At 43.9% G+C, this 18,352-nt stretch overlaps 1 protein-coding gene across 1 annotated transcript in view; it reads left to right on the forward strand.

Annotated features, from left to right (window-relative positions):
* Positions 1-18,126, forward strand: part of LOC144754342 (ficolin-2-like) — a 182,545-nt gene extending 164,419 nt beyond the window's left edge. The window contains exon 11 of the mRNA XM_078642031.1: positions 17,676-18,126. Coding sequence (XP_078498157.1) covers positions 17,676-17,923 — 248 coding nt within the window. The 3' untranslated portion in view covers positions 17,924-18,126. The remainder of the gene's footprint in view (positions 1-17,675) is intronic.
* The last annotated feature ends 226 nt before the right edge of the window (positions 18,127-18,352 follow it).

Here is an 18,352-nt window from a genome sequence, read left to right on the forward strand (position 1 = left end):
GCTGCCTTTGACTATGTTTCCATTCAACGTGCGATTATTTAAGGTACTGTGTTTTTACAAACTTTACCGTTTGGCCGTTGTGGTCTGTGCGCTCGTGAATGCTTGCATGCGCTGAGGATTCTGCAGAGAAGGATGATTCCAGCGTTCTTCTATCATCTCCCTGTCCTCCTGTGACGGTTTCAATGTGATTGACGTAGGATGGGTTGCTAGGAAATCTAATGCTGCATTCCAGCCAACACGTTGTCAGCATGTAAACCACGATACTTGGCAGCCATATTTTATCTTCATTGGGTTGCTAGGAAATTCAACGCTGTGTTCCACCAAGCACGTTTCCAGCACATAAATCACGTTAAGTGGCGGCCATATTGAATCTTCATCAGAATACATCTATTTCACATGGGAACTGTTTACCTCGCAGCAAGTCTTTCTACGGCTCCGTGTGCATCTCTTCATTTATTTCAAGAGAATTACCGTTATCGGAGCAGATCCATTGATTCGCACATTATTCTTCCAGACTCCTGTTTATTTCGGTATTTTTTTTTCCTTCTTTCTTTGTGAATCTTCCCAGTGATGCACACACTTCCTCGGCTACCATATTATTAGAACATTTTCTGTTATACTCTTTTACAGCACTTGATACTAATTTCAACAAGTATATTTGCTATGTGCATATGTTATGGTTTCATTTTTTCCTCTACATTGATATGAACACTTTTAACAAGTGCATTTACTACATATTTACAGCAGTTTATTTACTTCAACAGTGATATGCACACTTTTAACAAGTTTATTTATTATGTGCATATTAAGAGCAGTTTATTTACTTCAACAGTGATATGCACACTTTTGACAAGTACATTTACTACATGCATATTTATAGCTTTTTTTTCTTGATACTGTTCTATGGTTGCTGTTTATTGTATTATTTATTTTCATTTTATTTCTATTGCATTACTTTACTATGGCAGCTTCTCAAATATTCAATAAACCTGCAATTTTCTTGCAGATTCCAGTTGAACCAAAATTGCATTGGAAGAAATGGTTTATGACTTTTGAGAATTATATTGTATGTGTAGCTGGCAGTAATTTTTCACCTGGCAGGAAGAAAGCTATTCCATTTAGTTTCCTGGGTTATGACATTTTTTGAGAATCGTGTACCTATAGCTCCACCTATTAGCAAAGGGGATGGATGGAACGTTTTCAAAGAAGCTGTAGCAAAGTTAGAGAAACAATTTGAAGACAAACCTAGTGTTATGGTTTAAAGACACTCTTTTCATAAAAGAAAACAACTCCCAGATGAAACTATTGAGTATGTTGCAACTCTTAGGGTTTTAGCTGCTAACTGTGAGTTTGGGTCTAACATTGATTTCTGCACTAGAGATCAGTTTGTTTTTTAATTGTGAATTCAAAAAGGTGCAAGAGAGGCTTCTTGCTTGTCGCCATCCTACATTAGCTAAAGTATTGGATTTGGCGAAAGGAATTGAAAGATCCATTCAGTCTGCAAAGGCCATCACTACTGAAGGGAGTAAAAATGCTGCTTCGTCTGTTTGTTCTAGACAATCTTCTGTAAAAAGTTTGATCAAGACAGGACCAGCCAAAGATACAAAATCTAGTTGTTATAGGTGTGACTCTAAATTTCATTTAGCTAATTGTCCTGCTTTAAGGAAGAAATGTGTTAAGTGCAACAAGTGTAGCCACTTCCAGAGTGTATACAGAGCACCTAAAAAGGTTTTGAATACTACTGTAAAAAACATATCTAATGAAGAGCATGACTTACAGAATCTACTTCTTACTGTTTATGATTCTTCACACTGTTAACAATCTTGCTCTTCCCTTTAAAGCACCTTTGGGTATTGTTCATATTGGCAATGTGGTTCTTGAATCTATGGCTGACTCAGGGTCACCCATTACTATTTAGTCTGATGTTTTCTTTAAAGAAAAATGGGTTGATGTCAACCTTAAGGAAACTGATGTTAATCCTAAAGCTTTTGGTAATATTGATATGGTTTAGGCAGTAGTTGTTAAAACATACATCCGCATCGGGAAACATCCTTAACAATGAAGTGTTTATCACTACTTACCTGAACAACGAATCCTGAACCACGACTTTCCTAAAGCACGACTTTCCTTAAGCACGACTTTTCTTACCACGACTTTCCTAAACCAGGAGTCTCTCCCCTCCACTCCTTCTGCCACATGATCTTCGCCCCCTTCATCCTGCCAGCTTGGTAAAAAGTGGCACGTATCTGCAGAGGCATTGCCCATAAATCATCCCAAGAACTTTGGGCTTCGGGGTTATGTAGAGGCTATGCGTGGTCACAGACATCGGGGGAAAAATCTGTGAAGGAATTGTATTTAAACTTAAGATGTCAGTAATATGTATTGAGGCAAAGTCCATTTTACAGGAGGAAGGCGCAGTTCGTAAAAATAAATGAATCAGTGATGAATGGTCTGAGGGGGGCCAAAAGAAGGACGTGCCTCAGTTTATTCTTGTTGTTTGAGAGAAGATTTTATCCCAGGCTCTTCGGAAAAACAAGGCATTAAAAGAATGCTTTGGCAGAAGCTGATTGGTAGAGCTAGTTTATATTTCAATACATCCCTGGTCAGTGCCATAACACGAGTAAAAAAGCAATTTGAACTGAATTTTTGAGCACACACTACAAAGTAACATTTCAATAAATATTCCAATAATTAAACGTTATCATCTAAAAACAACCCTCATTAATTTAGAATTTTAATGTTTCAAATCTTTTTTAAAACAAAATTAAAGTGATTGTATCATATATTATGAAAACATATGTTTTAAAGAACACATCACATCATTAGGGCATTATTCCTATATCTGTCTAAACATTTAAATGCAGTTCTGAGAAAAGTGAAAAAGAAAAAGAACTCTTAGCACAAAACACATCAAATACTACAATTTTAAAATCACACACAGAAGTATTGCTATTACAATAGTGGAATCTATTGGCAAGTCACGAGGTGGATTAATTCGTGGTTTAGTAACTCGTTGTAAAAAATGTAGTGATTTGGCATTGGTCGTTGTTAAGCCTTCGTGGTTAAGGTATTCGTGGTTTAGGCAGTAGTTGTTAAAACATACATCCATACAATACATCTCTGAACGCGAACAGTACCTACTATGATAAAATTTCGTGCATGAGACGCATAAACGCCACTGTGCTAGATCGTCGGTGGGGGGGATCCAACTTCAACTGTGAGGTGGTGTTACATTTTACTTTCTTGTTTTTCACTGTACCTTTAAATCTTACATGTTATTCTTTGAGTGTTCTTAGAACACCACTGTCTTCTAGGCTTCAGGTCAGTTGCACTGTTCCTGTTGACCAAGAGACTGCTTTCTATGTTGCTGTGCTGCATATTAAACCACTTCAAACCACAAGCTGTTCCAGTGGATTATTTAACAAAATTGGCGACGAGGGTGACCTTATTCAGATTGAGGATTGCAGCACAGAGGTGGAGTTAATTTTCTATTTGCAAATTTATTGGAAAACTTCTAAAACAAGAACTGCATCGTTCAAAGATCGTTTAAAAGACTTGGCAGAACTTCGTTTTAAAGAAGAAAATCTGTGTTTAAGGACTCCTACCAATAAGAAACAATCGATTTTAAAGCATTTCCAGGTATTTATTGAGTGTTTACCTTCAAAATTTACACTCTGACTTGTGGATCGTGAGCTGTATGTCTGACCTCCACGAGACCGGCGCGTCTGTTGTCATACGTCATAGCAGGAAGAACGCTTTCTCGTTTATTTGCTCAGGCGTCTCTGGAAACAACAGCGTAACACGGAGAGCAACAGCGTGATGACGACCGATACCTGATAACGTAACCCTGCAACGTTACCCAGCATGGCGGCCATTTTATTTTGTGCATCTCGTTACCATAGCAACGATTCACCGCGGATCGGCGTTTTCACTTGACAAAGCATTTCTGCAATATCGGAAATAAAAAAAGAAGATTAAAACTGAAGTTATGAAACACTTATAACGAAGATAAAGGAAGATAACTGAAGTAGGCATTTTCTTTTTGTTTAAATATATCTTACATCGTTGGAGGATTCTGAACTGAGGAACTTTATCGATTTAGTTTATTTACAAGAAACAAGCCTGGTGTTTAGTTTAAAACATTGAGAAATTACATTATCTAACACCTTTTACAGAAATATACATTTTCAAGACAGAGTTTTCTTTATATATACTATTTTATTTTGTGATTAATTTCTAATAACACAAAAAATTCAAGAAATGCAGTTTGACCCACCTGAGAAATTTCTGCAGAATAAAGGTGATCCGCCTATTCCTTGGACTCACTGGAAAGAAGAGTTTTTTAACTACGTGAAAGCCATAGATGGCGAACGAATGGGGGCGGAGAGGAAAACAAGTTTTCTTTTACACTGTTTGGGTTCTGAGGGACAAATGGTTTTTTGAGCTTTACCGCCTATTCCACCTGAGTTGGGTGAAGGAGAATCTACCAATGTATATAAAGAAGCACTTCTTAGAATTGAGAAAAGATTTAAACCGATTTCTAATATAGCTCCTAATAGATATAAGTTTTACACTCGTGCACAACAGGATTCAGAATCGTTTGATGATTTTATGACTGCTTTGAGATCTTTAGTTATTCATTGTAATTTTGGTACCATTTGTGACGAGATGTTGAGAGATCAGATTATTGTTCATGTAAAGAATAAGAAAACACAGGAACGTTTATGGGAATTGGGTGATCCTAAATTATCAGAAGCAATTGCCATTGCAAAATCTCTAGAACAGTCTGAGAAATGGATGCTTACTGTACAAAAACATTCTGTTAATAAGTCAGATTCCCATGATGAAGTTTGTTTGATCAAACATAATGAAAGGCATAATGAAAATCCGCATTCAAATACAAATACCAACAGATTCAATAACACAGGAAGTTATAAGAGGTTCGAAAAATCTGTTATATGTTATAAATGTGGTAGTAGAATGCATGTTGCTTCATATGCTGGATGTCCTGCCATTAATAAAGAATGCAGGAAGTGTGGAAGGTTAGGACATTTTTCAAATGTTTGTAGAGATTCAAGGAAATTTGTTCAAAATCCTAATGGTAAACTAGCTGTTGTTACAGAGGATCTATCAAAAACCTGTAGTTGTGTTTGTGAGAGTACAGAGAATTGTGCTACATCCAATAAAGGTTTTGTAGTCTATCTGGCTGTAGAGATTTCTTTGATTGAAGCGGATGGTCAGGCTATTAAGAAACCTATTTGTGAAATGTTCGTTTTGGGAGTTAGCCTTAACTTAATGGCTGATTCAGGCTCACCTTGGACTATTATTACCAAGGAATATTTTGATGAACGTTTAAGACATGTGTTAAACTTTACAGACATTCTTCCATCTGGAATTCGTGCAGTTAGTTTCAATGGTTCAAGTGTAGAGATTTTAGGCCATTTTATGGTCAAGATTACTTTCAGATCCAGGTGTGTTCAAGTTAAATTGTATGTTGCAGTTAAAGGTGTGAATGTTATTGGTTGGATGGATCAATGGAGATTTGGCATAATACGTAATCCCCGTGCCAAAGATCCTGTTATGCTTGGTGAGATTTTTGAGGATGGAAATATCTCTTCTGTTTCTAATGAAAAAGGAACTGACTTAGTTAAATCTGAGTATAAAGATGTTTTTTCTGACAAATTGGGTATGCTTCAGAATTTTTCACATAAAATTAAACTCAAATCTGGAGTTGTTCCTGTTAAGCAGAAGTTGAGAGGGGTGCCTATTAATGTTAGGGCGGATCTTAAGAAAACGTTAGATGATTTGGTTTTAGAGAAAATTATTGAACCCATTGACTCTGCTGAATGGGTTTCTCCTATTGTTTTGGTTAGGAAACACGACAAATCTTTGAGAATGTGTGTGGACCTCAGGGCACTTAATTTGGCTATTATTGTGGACTGTCATCCCCTTACTAATATCAATGAGGTTGTCTCCATGTTAGAAGGTGCTAAGGTATTTCCAACTCTCGATTTAAGATCGGCTTATCACCAAATTACCCTTACAGATGAGTCTCAATGTCTCACGGCATTTATTACCCCTCAAGGTCTCTTTCAGTACACAAGAATGCCGTTCGGTTTGGCTTTGGCAGCCTCAGTTTTTCAAAGGGTCATGTATAATATTTTTAGAGATGTAGATCATTTTGTGAAGTGTTTCCAAGATGACATTTTAATTTTTTCTAGTACAGATGAGGAACATCTTGTTCATTTACGCTGTGTTTGTGAGAAATTGAGAAAGAGTGGTTTGACCTTGAAGGCAAACAAGTGTAAGTTATTTCAATCTTCAGTTGAGTATCTGGGTCACACATTATCTGGGAATGGTGTAGTTCCCAAAAGGTCTAATGTGGATGGCATTAGTAAGGCTCCCCCACCTACTAATAGAGACCAGTTGTTATCTTTTGCAGGCATGTGCGAATATTATAGCAAATTTGGCAATAACTTTGCCACTAAGATGGAGCCACTAAGAAGGCTTTTGAGACATGGAAATGCTTTTGTTTGGGAAAGAGAACAACAAGTGGCATTTGATCTAATCAAATATGATATTTTACATGCCCCTACTCTTAAACCGTTCTGTTTGAAAAAGATGTGTGTCATCACTGTTAATGCAAGTATGTATGGTGTTGGATCAGTATTGTCTCAAAGGTCAGGCCAAGAAGAGTGGAATGAGTGTTTTGCATCTCGCACTCTCAATGAAACGGAACGCAGATTTGCTGTCATTGAAAAGGAACTTTTGGCTTGTGTGTGGGCGATTGAGCACTTCAGAAATTTTATATGGGGAAGTAAATTTGTGCTGAGAACTGATCACAAGCCATTAGTTAACATTCTTTCTCCTGGTGGAGGATGGAATTCCACGGCTCGCATTTCCAGGTTAACTTCCAGACTGCAGGAATATTCCTTCACTTCAGAATATGTCCCAGGAAAAAAAAATGTTGCAGATTTTATGTCTCGTCAGCCATGTGCAGTTTCTGATTACGAGAATCTAAGTGATTCTGAAGTTGTTACTTGCTTACAAGATGTGCTATCTACATCTTTTGCTGAGATTTCTGAAGAAATGTGGGAAACATCTGATAACCAAGATTGTACTTTACAGTCTATTAAGAAGTTTATTGTAGAAGGATGGCACGATAAGAAACTGTTAAAAGAAGATTTTATGCCATTTTTCAATGTTTCAACTGAATTGGAGTTGGAAAATAATTTGGTGTTCAAATCTGGGAAGTGTGTCACACCATTTACTGTACACAATTTAATTTTAGATATCGCACATAAATCTCACCCTGGAATGTCAGCCATGAAAAGATTGATAAGGAACTATTTCTGGTGGCCATCTTTGGATCGTTTGGTTGAACACAAAGTTAGAGAATGTGCTGTTTGTATGGGAAATGATAAAATGTTGAAAGTCAATATTCCCCCTTTGAAAACAACCTCTTGGCCTACGTCACCATGGAAAAAAATTGCTTTTGATACTTCTGGTCCGTTTATGTGTCTTCCTTCTGATTCTCGTTATGCCCTTGTCCTGGTAGATTACCATTCAAAATGGCCAGAAGTTAAGTTTGTTTCTTCTGCCTCTACCAATATGGTAGTAGAATTTTTTAAGGAAGTATTTTCTAGAGAAGGTTGTCCCTCTGTCATGGTCACAGACAATGGTGTTCAACTCACATCATTAGAAATGGAGGATTTTCTTAAGTTACATTCCATCAAACACCATACTGTTTCTTATTATGAACCACATGAAAATGGTTTGGTAGAACGTTTTAATAGAGTTTTGAAAGGATTTGTTTCTGATGTTTCAAAGGCTGGTTCAAATTGGAAAACACTCTTGAGAGAAAAACTTTGGTTCCACAGGATCACCCCCCATTCAACTACAGAAGTTAGTCCTTTCCGCTTGCTCAAAGGACATGATCCTGCTTCCACCATTTGTCCTTGGTGGTTCAGGGACAAGTGTGCCAATAAGTCTTTCTCTAAGGAATTAGTTGAACAAGCTGCTCAGAAAGTTGAGGATAAACAAACCAAAACCAAAATGTGGTATGACCCAACCCATCGCCGCCCATGCCTGCTCCATCTGGGAGATGTCGGTAGCCCCCCATATGTTGAGGAGACAGAGTTTGGGAGAGGGCCTAAGGGGTTTGTCACATGTCCTGGCCATTTGGCGTGTTACCTTTTTCCAATAGCCCTGTATGTGTGGGCACTCCCAAAGTATGTGTGTAAAGGTGCCTATTTGGTTGCAATGTCGGAGACAGAGCGGATCTGGTCGTCTATTCAGTCAAAACAGTAGTTAAGCATCAAAGTATACCTGGCGTCTCTCCAGTCTTCATCATCTATATCACCCAGGTCAGACTCCCAATTCATGCGTTGTTTCTGCATGGGATCAGTACGGTTGTGTACCAGTTGTTTATATGTTAGGGAGATAGCCTTGTGTTCCATGGGTTCTAATAACAACCGATCCTCCAATGGAGAAGAGTCAGGGAGAGGGGTTCCATTTGGTAGGGCAGTGGAGATAGCGTGACTGATTTGGAGATACCGAAAGGTCTCTGAAGGCGCAAGGTGGTATTTAATCTGAAGGTCAGCAAATGTGGCCAGTTTCCCTCTCACCCACATGTCCCCCACCGTAGAAATCCCGATAGTGTCCCATTTATCAAACCCGGGGCATTTGCTGAGATATCAGGCTCCCACAGCAGAGTTGCTTTAGTTAGACGGTTCTTGAACCCCAGTATTCTCGTGACTCCGTGCCACACGTCAACAGTGCAAGCTGTGGGACTTGTCAAGTTAAGCTTACGGGGTTTGGTATACAACTCCCTATTATAGCCACGCCTTCCCATGAGCCAGTGGTCTTGTGTGGAAATTGGGATCATCGTGTGGACCGAACATTCAAATATTAATTGCCGTCAGTTGGGAAGCTTGGTAATATAGTTGTATGTCAGGCAACCCAATACCCCGGTCGTACCATCCCATGGTGAAGTTGTTCATAGCGATGCATGGCGAGCGATCTTCACATAATAATCCCTGCACCACCCTGTCAATTTGGGCAAAGTATGAGTCTGGGATTGGGTACGGAATATTTTGGAGCACATATAGGAAACGCAGGAGGGCGAGCATCTTAAATAGGGAAGCATGTCCCAAGAGGGTGAGAGGGAGAGATCATCAGTGTCGAGTGTCTGATTTTAGACGTTGGAGGGGCTCCAGCAGGTTCCCCTCAAGAAAAGTAGTAGCACCTGTGGTTACAAACACGCCCAGATATCAAAAGGCTTGAGGGGCAACTGGTATCTCATATCCCCGTGGGCTGGGTGGGGGCTCACCTCACAGTACATACATCTGGGATTTAGACCAGTTTATCCGATATGCCGAATGCGCTCCAAATATATGAAATATATGGAGCACCCTCTGTAGCGATCATGCTGGAGAAGCCAGAGAAAGAAGAATGTCATCCGCGTATAGTGAAAGGCTATCCTCATGCTCATTTGTCCATTTGAATACCCGTGTACCTGGATCTCCCCTGATCCAAACCATCAGTGGCTCTAATACTAGGGCAAAAAGGAGCAGGACAATGGGCAACCCTGTCTCGTGCCCCGTTGGAGGGGAAAGGTGGCGGATCGATCATTATTGACGGTGACGTCTGCAGTGGGTTGTGAATAGAGTAGCCTAATCCAACTAATCAGCTTGGGACCAAACCCTATGCAACTCAACACAGCAAAGAGGAAGTTCCATTCGATGGTATCAAACACCATGGTGGCATCTAGGGATAGCAGATTGCTTCCTCCTCGATGTTACCAAGCCTACCCAGGCCCCATGTACCCGGCGTAGATTTCTGGCCATATTTCTACCAGGCATAAAGCCGGATTGATCTGGGTGAATTAGATCGGTGATATAAGGGAGGAGTCGAGTAGCCAGGAGTTTGACGAGGATTTTAGCCTCAACTGTGAGAAGGGATATAGGGCGGTACAATTTACATTCTTCTGCAGGCTTGTGAGGCTTGTGTATAACCACTATAGCAGCATTGAGGATATCGGCGGGGAGTAGTCCCAACTGATAGCTTTCCCTAAAAGTGCCCAAAACATGGGGCACTAGTTTAGCATACATGGGTTTGAAGAGCTCGATGGGGAGTCCGTTTGGACCCATCGCTTTGCCGGAGTGGACCGCCAGTATGGCATTTTGAATCTCCGTCACCATAATCTACGCCTCTAAGGCATCCCTGTCCTGCGAGGAAATGCTCACCAAGTTGACTGTGGCAAGGAGATCAACAGATACTGGGGCTTGAGAAGTTTCCGGGACCCTACAGACTTCTTTGAAATAAGATGCAAAGGTGTCCGCGATTTCCTGAGAATCAGTGAGGAGTGTATCCCAGGGCCAGTTATCGCGTGGACCCAGCGCTATCACTGGGCAAAGCATTATGCTATGCTCGCGTAGTTTATGAAGTTTGCGCTACTTCGCACTACGCGAATTGCACGTAGCACAGTGGAAACACACCTAGCGTAGCGTAGTGCAGCGGTAATTTTTGGCTTGCTCGCGGTCCTCAACATCAAGTTTGCGACTGCGAGCAAGCAACATGATATATCGGCAAGACTTTTTCCTCGTTCGCAATCAGCAACATCAAGTCGCCGATCGCGAGCGTGGAAAATAAACCTCCCGGCGAGTTTCAATGCGGGGAGGTCAGGTTTCGCATTGCGAGTGGTCGCGTATACTCGCAACCGCTCGCGATGAGAAACTACCAGTCCGCGTTGAGGAAGCTGCTGCTCGAGTAAATATCTACTCGAGCTGCAGTAAAAGACAGCTCGCACTGTGCAAGATGCCGTTTTCAATGATTGCACTGTGTGGACAATCCGGCACAATACGGCACTGTGCAATCATCACGAACAGCGCACTACGCAGTTCGCGTAGTACTACACGTAGCTCACGTAGTGCGAAGTGCACTTCGCGTAGCTACGCGTAGCTCTACTTCGCGAACTACGCCCAGGCTTACCCAGCGCGCTGCCAGCTCCTTACGCTCCAGCCACGCCAGGAGTTTGCCTGTACGCTTCCCCTGTTCATAAATTCGTAGTCGGGTAGCTAAGGAGCGCGTCGTAGCCACCTCCAATAGGAGTTGTCTATAATTTTATCGCTTAATTTTGAGATTGTGTTGAACAGTGGCATCAGGAGCCTGCGAGGAAGTCGCCTCCAAGGCCAATATGTCAGTTTCCTTTTTGATCACCCTCCGGGAGCGTTCGGTCCGATGCCCCACCATTAATGACAGTGCCCTGCCCTTTATAACCGCCCCGAATGCCCCCCCAGAGTATCACCGCCGAGGCTACCGACCCCACATTTTCCGCAAAATAGTATTTGGTGTCCTGCAGGAGAGTCTCTTTAATGTGAGGTATTTTAGGCGCCCACGCCCCCACCCAAACTGGATCCCTCCCCCCACCCTGCCTCCCTGCACAGCGACACAATAACAGTAATGACCTAGTCCCAAAGGCACTTTTCACATTACTTTTTTGAATCAATATCCCACACGTTGCAATCAATTATAACTACCTCCCCTCTTTTAAAGATTTTTTGGGGGTAGGGGGAACATTAGTATCGTGCCCAACTTAAAAATGCCCCGTCCCCTTACAACGACAGGTGTGAAACCCTATACAACAGTGAAAAAAGTGTGTGTAAGCGAGATGGCACCTCACGGGCGCACCACCAATGGGGAACCTGGCAGGTACTCACCAGGATTGCCCTGTTATCATCATTGGTACCATCAAGCTGAAAACAACTGGTGTCCAAACAAAACAAGTGTGTGTTTGTGAAAAAGGTGCAGTGGAAAAAACAGACAACACAAATTGGTGTAACACAACATAAAGAATATAAATATATATACAAACAGCACCGACACACAAATCTTATTCTAGTTCTTTCGTGCTGGTAGTATATGTTAAAAAAGTGAAACTGGCCACTCCTTATATAGCCATATTTCTACTTGCTGACATGTTTCATTGTCATAGCATTTTTCTGGCAATTTCTTCAGGGCATATAACTTTTTTTAAAAGCCACTGCCTTGGACACCGAGGCTTCACAACTCAAGGCAGTGGCTTTTAAAAAAAGTTATATGCCCTGAAGAAATTGCCAGAAAAATGGTATGGCAATGAAACATGTCGGCAAGTAGAAATATGGCTATATAAGGAGTGGCCTTGTGAAGAACCCCAATTTGCCGTCAGATTCTACTTGGAAATTTGATGAAAACATCAAGGTGTATTTGATCTCCTGGTCTCTGAGGGCCCGTTTCACTTCTAGGAAACTGCGTTGTTGTTTCTGGACCCTCGAGGTGAAATCCGGAAAGAATGTAACCCAGCTATTTTTGACTGTCAATGGGGGGACCGCTCAAGCGGTCTGAAGGATCACATCACGATCATGAAAGTTAAATACGATTTTAGGGGACCTTAAGCTCCATCTTGAGGATAGTGGGACGGTTGAGATCACCAGCTTTCTGGCTGACCTCGAGGCCTATCAGCTGGCTCAACATGTCCTCCAGTGTACGCATGTGGCAGGTCACTTGCTAGACCCCATATTCTCGAACTTAAGCTCTTTAACGATTTCTCGGCCAGCCCCACAGGCCTGGACAGACCACTTCTTGGTTTCGTTCTCGCTGCGGCTGCAGGGAAAAGCCATCTTGATCCGCCCCATCCTTATCTTGAAACGCCCTTGGCATAAGCTTGACATGGATCTCTTTTCCGCTTGTTTGGCTAGTCATAGACCTCAGTTGCCACTGGACGTGGATGTGGTAAACTATTGGTTTCATGAGTGGTAGACGCTAGGCTTAGACAGCTGCATCCCAGCTAAATTGGGGGGGAAGAGTCGTGGGCAGTCCAACCCCTGGTTTAACAACTCTTTAACCCTAGCCAAAAAGGGCAGTAAGCAGCTCAAACGTGTCTGGAGAAGCTCCAATGAGGTAGGAGCAAAACGTGAATATCGAGCAGCTATTAAGCAGTACCACAAGCTTATTCGGAGAGCTCAAGCGGAGTATGTGGCCGATAAAATCTCGGCTAACACCCATCCCGCTAAGTCGATTTTCTCCCTGTTGAAGGGCATGAAAAGTGCGGGTGATACGGGGGCTTCCCCGATTTCCTCGAACAATCAGTGTAATGAGCTGGCACGGTAATTTGTGAATAAAGTTGAGAAGATATACTTTGGTCTACCTAACCCGACTTTGTTTATTGAGGTTGCGGACCCGGGGGCTATCAGTCCTATGGTGGGAAACAGCCTGTCATCTTTTCCTCCCCTGACAAATTTGGAATTCGAGTTCCCCTGTTTGAAAATCAAATCAGGCTCGTCTGCCGATCCTTTGACACCTGCCCTTTTTCATCAGTTTCATGCTCTTATTTCCCCGCTGAACATCGACTTGGTTTACCTCTCTCTGTCGTCCGCCTCCGTACCTGGTGCGTGGAAACATGCGAAAGTTATTCCACTGCTCAAAAAACCCTCCTTGGACCCAGCTGAGCCAGGCAACTATTGCCCTATTTCCCAGCTGCCTGTTTTGGAAAAGCTGATTGAATGCCATGTGAATTCCACTCTCTCTAAGTTTATTGAGCAGAATGCCATCTGGATCCATCAGAGCATGGTTTCCACGCACGCCACAGCACTGAGTCCGACCTGTTGGTAGTGACGGAAGCTATCTGGGCGAGACTGGATGTCGGGGACACAGTCGCCTTGGTCCTTTTGGACTTAAGTGCCACTTTTGATACCGTCTCCTATGCAATACTTCTAAGGCGCCTGCGGGAAATTGGTATCAGGGATGCGGCATTGAACTGGTTTCGGTCTTTTTTGGACGGGAGGTCCTTCGAAGTCTCCGTGCCTCCTTTTCACTCGCATGAGTTTGCTTTGCATCAGGGGGTGCCGCAAGGCTCAGTCTTGAGCCCCTTATTGTTCAACATCTATGTTCACCCCTTGACTGTGGTTGCTAAAGAAAGGGGCATGTCAATGGTGTCGTATGCTGACGATACACAATTGGTGATCGCCTTCTCCAAGAAATGTTTTACTAATCTAGTTAAGTTCAAGGAGGACCTTTCAGTGGTTGCGGACTGGATGGCGGATAACTGCCTGCAGTTGAACGCCAGTAAGTCTGAGATCTTACTGTTTTGGAAGGATCGGGACTTGTGGTCCGAGCAGTGTTGGCCAGATTGCCTCAAACCTGCCACCCTGCCCAAGGAGGCTGTGAAAAAACTAGAGAGTGTGGTTTGATAGTGGCCTGACTTTCGACCCCCAGTCGAAAGTTGTGACAGGGACATGCATTGGACTTTTGCGAGGCTTGAAACCTTTGCTGGGTTTCTTTCCCCCAAACGTGTGTCAAACCATTGTCCAGGCGTCAATTCTATCCAGACTAGATTATGGCAATTCCCTTTATTTAGGTGCTAACAAAACCAGTATCAAGCGTCTGCAGAGAGTACAGAATGCAGCAGCTCGCATTCTGGTGGCCCTCCCAAAATCTTGTTCTGTTTCCCATGTGCTCCAGAAACTTCATTGGCTGCCTGTTGAGAAGCGTATTCAATTTAAGTCTCTGTGTGTATCGCATAAGATCTTGATGCTACAGGAACCTCTGGGGTTGGCCAGTCTGCTAGAGTTTTATGTGCCACGGCGTCTGCTCAGATCGGCCGATCAAGCGTTGGTTTGCATGCCGTTCGTGTTGAAAGCTAGAGATGGGGGTCGTTCCTACTGCTGTTTGGCGGCGAAGCTCTGGAATTTGCTCCCTGTTTCCATCAGAGCAATCCAGAACCACCTAGCTTTCCGAAAAGTCATTAAGACCTGGCTTTTCACTGTTTAACTTTTCATCTTTTCTCACATGGTTCCTGTTTAGGGTCTATGGTCACGCTGGGATGCCCCAACGTTGGGGCAGCTATGCACTATACAAATCCGACAAATAAATACGCGGGCCAGGAGCAGCTGGGGGCAGGCACCCTGTTTCAGCATACTCCCAGGCACACGTTGGGCTTGTTAAATGGAAAAACACTTAGACAGGCCACGCAGCAGTAGATGTTTTAGAATTAGCTCCTCTACGAACAGGTCAGCTGCTTGCCCCGCTGCCTGCTCCGAAATACCAAGGATACGAACCTTGTTTCGCCTCATCCTGCCTTCGTAGTCATCGAGTTGTAGAGCCATTGCTTCATGGGAGGTGCGCAGTTCGGAAACCTGTTTCTTAACCACTTCGACGCTAATGACAAAGCCAGCTCGTCATGGGCGTTACCTGCCCTGCGCTCATGACGAGCTGGCTTTGTCACAAACAAGCCATTTACTCCTTTCTCAGCGCAGGGCAGGTAAACGCGGTAGCGCTGAAGGTGTTAAGGAGGGTGTTGTCAGTCCCCAGTTCTAGAGTAGTGGTCTCAACAGTACTCACACGCTCCGCCATCCGCCTCATGTCTTCCCTAATCAGGGTCACCTCCGTGGTGACCGTATCAATCCGGGTTTAAGAGAGTTACGCACTGCCGTGATTGCTGTGGGCTCGGCTGTTTCGCATTGGAGCGTAGCCGCTCCCCGGTCATCTTCTTGATGTTTCTGCCATGCAAACTTCTCTAGTGTGGTCTGTGTTACTGTTCGTCTGCTGCGGCCCGTCGCCATGTCTTCTCCCTCAGGGGGCAGAAGGGGAGGGTCCGGATGCACCCGTTACTCACTGCCGCCTGCGGTGAATTCCTCCACCCGGCCTGTCGGCTTTGGCAGGTGAAACCCTAACTCCCAAAGCAACGCCGCCCCCAATGGTACCCAGGTGAGGTGTGAGGTGCCCAAAACACCATTATGCAGATTCAAACGGCTTAGTTCAGGGCTGTGTGCCCTGGGCTGGATGGACTCGCCTCTTGCCTAATATGGTGGGAACTTCTATGTGGTATGGCCCCGGGAATGGCTGGGGCGTCAATCCGAGAGGTGGTCGCAGAGGGCCTCAGCATCACAACTAGTCTTTTTTGAGGCCTACTCCAGGGTCGATCACTCGTCAGGGCCCCTCCCTTTGCGCGTCAGATATGGCCGCCTGTCATCCCCAACCACAAGATGAAAAGGTCCCAAGGTCCTCCCAGTTGCACTGGCCAACACCTGCAGGGGGGGGGGGGTCAATCATTCAGGCCGCGGGCTGGACTCCACAGCAACCTGAATAGCTCAGTGCACCTCAGCCTCTCTCGCGCTACCCATTCAGCGCCATTCACCTCCCCGGAAACCACACCAGCCGGCAAGCGGGTAACCAGTTGTCACATTGGCCCTCGGGTCTGCTAATTTCACTAGAAGGGCATATTAGATGAGGGGCCACAGCCAGGAGGAACGGCCCCGGTGAAACAAGCCTCGATGCAGGAGCCCCCATCACGATGCAGGTTGTGGATACAGAGCGGGGGGTCGGCGTCGGCCAGCGTCAAAGCTCCACTAACCTCTTGGCTTCCTCCCTTAGGCTGGGATAATAGTTGGTGTCTGCTTATTTTGCCGCCAGAGACGTCAGTTGCACCAGTTTCCCCCTGCAGGTCCAGTGACGGCCCAGGCCGCAGCAGCGTCTTTGCGTGATGTTCTTCTGCTGAGGAGCCCCACTTTCCTCCGGCGCAGTCCCAGCAGGCAGAGCGTGCGACGATAGCAGCCTCCCCGGCCTCTTATGATTCTGCTAAAACTTCATCCGCTGCTCAAGTAATAACTGTAAGCTGCATTAGACCCCTCAGGAAGAATATTCGGCCAGGGCGGATGAATTTAGATGAATATTTTCTGAGTGGCGCAGCAGAGCTCGGCCAGGCCAGGACTGGCCGTTGTGGGCACCGGGCAATCCCCCGGTCGGCCGCAAGGGTGGGGGCCGGTTTCGGGCTCTGGGGGCCGTTTTTGTTGCAGAGCCGTTTTTGCAGCTTAGCTGCAAAATCGGCCCTGTAACAAAATCGGCTGAAAAGCGGCCCTGGCAAAGCGCTCGCCGCCCGGGGAGCGGGGGACCGGCCGAGCACTTTGCCAGGGCCGGTTTTGGTTCCCAGTCCGGCCCTGAGCTCGGCTACTGAGAGGCCATTCCCATGGGCAGTTGGCCATGCACCCTATAAATATACACTATAAATGTACATCTTTAAGATATATTTCTGCCAGTGTCTTCATATTTTTTTTCAGCAAGATTCTTTGCAATGAAATTACGCCACAACAGAAGACTAATAATCAAAAAATAGAGGAGCAGGATAGGGGTGGGCGGTGACACACCAGGGAGAAACGGATGAGTGGGAGGTGAATGGGGTTAGCAATAGCATGGCTAGTGAGCCCCAGAGTGGAAACCGGAGCCCAGTATGTTTTCTATCTGTATGTTGTATATCTGTTATATGCTGTGTATGGTATGTAATGACAGAACACCTTGTCAAACACCTAAGTGAGACATATAAACTCGGAATGAATAGCAAAAATGAAATTTGCTTTGGAAATGGCTGAAATAAATAACCACATTTATTGAAAATGCAGGCAAAATACAGGAAACAAAATCTATTTATTTAAATCATTCTAGTAAAGCAACGTTTAATAGGTTTTTATTTTTAACCCCCTATAAAACAGAAGCTCACATTTGAAAATCAGGGTCATGGGGGCATAGTGTGTGTGTGCTAGCAGGCACACGTGTGCATGCAATGTTTGGGTGTGCATGTTTAAATCACTGTATTACAACGCTAGTACCGTTTAAAAAATAAACTGCCCTCCTCTCGTTTACAGGACATTCCCTTTATGTTCATCTGAACCAGCCATTCTCAACCATTGACCAGGACAACGATTTGTATGCAGGGAGCTGTGCTGGACTCCACAAGGGAGGCTGGTGGTACGCAACCTGTCACTATGCCAATCTCAATGGACTGTACCTTGGTGGTGCACACACCTCCTATGCGTATGGTATTAATTGGCGCACCGGAAAAGGCTACTACTATTCCTATAAAACATGTGAAATGAAGTTCCGGCCTCTTTAGACCTCTACCATTTACATACACTGAATAATCCCAGTCAAATCAGAATGTACTGACTGTTATTAAAGCTAAGTGTGTTCAACAGCGATACTTTATTCAAATGAGTCTTTATTGTTAACGGTGTGTCCCATTTTTTTCAAATACATAAAGTAATATTTCTGTAGTAGAGATAAAGTGAAAAATAAAACATAAAGATTTACCTGTAATATTGAGTGATTTCACTGTAACTTTAAATGACGCCTCTCTAAACATGAAAGACTTACATTTAACACAAGCCGCATTCCTGGGCCATTTTGCAGGTTTCTGGTAAAGCTGTGTGTCTATCTGTTAACACCACATAAGGCCTATGTAACAATGAGTTATTTACCTGCATCGCTCAGTGACGTTTACTACAGTATATACAGTACAGCATTTATATACCCTAATACCGAC

This window comes from Lissotriton helveticus, chromosome 5_1 (genome assembly GCF_964261635.1).
Source record: "Lissotriton helveticus chromosome 5_1, aLisHel1.1, whole genome shotgun sequence".
Lineage (NCBI taxonomy): Eukaryota > Metazoa > Chordata > Amphibia > Caudata > Salamandridae > Lissotriton > Lissotriton helveticus.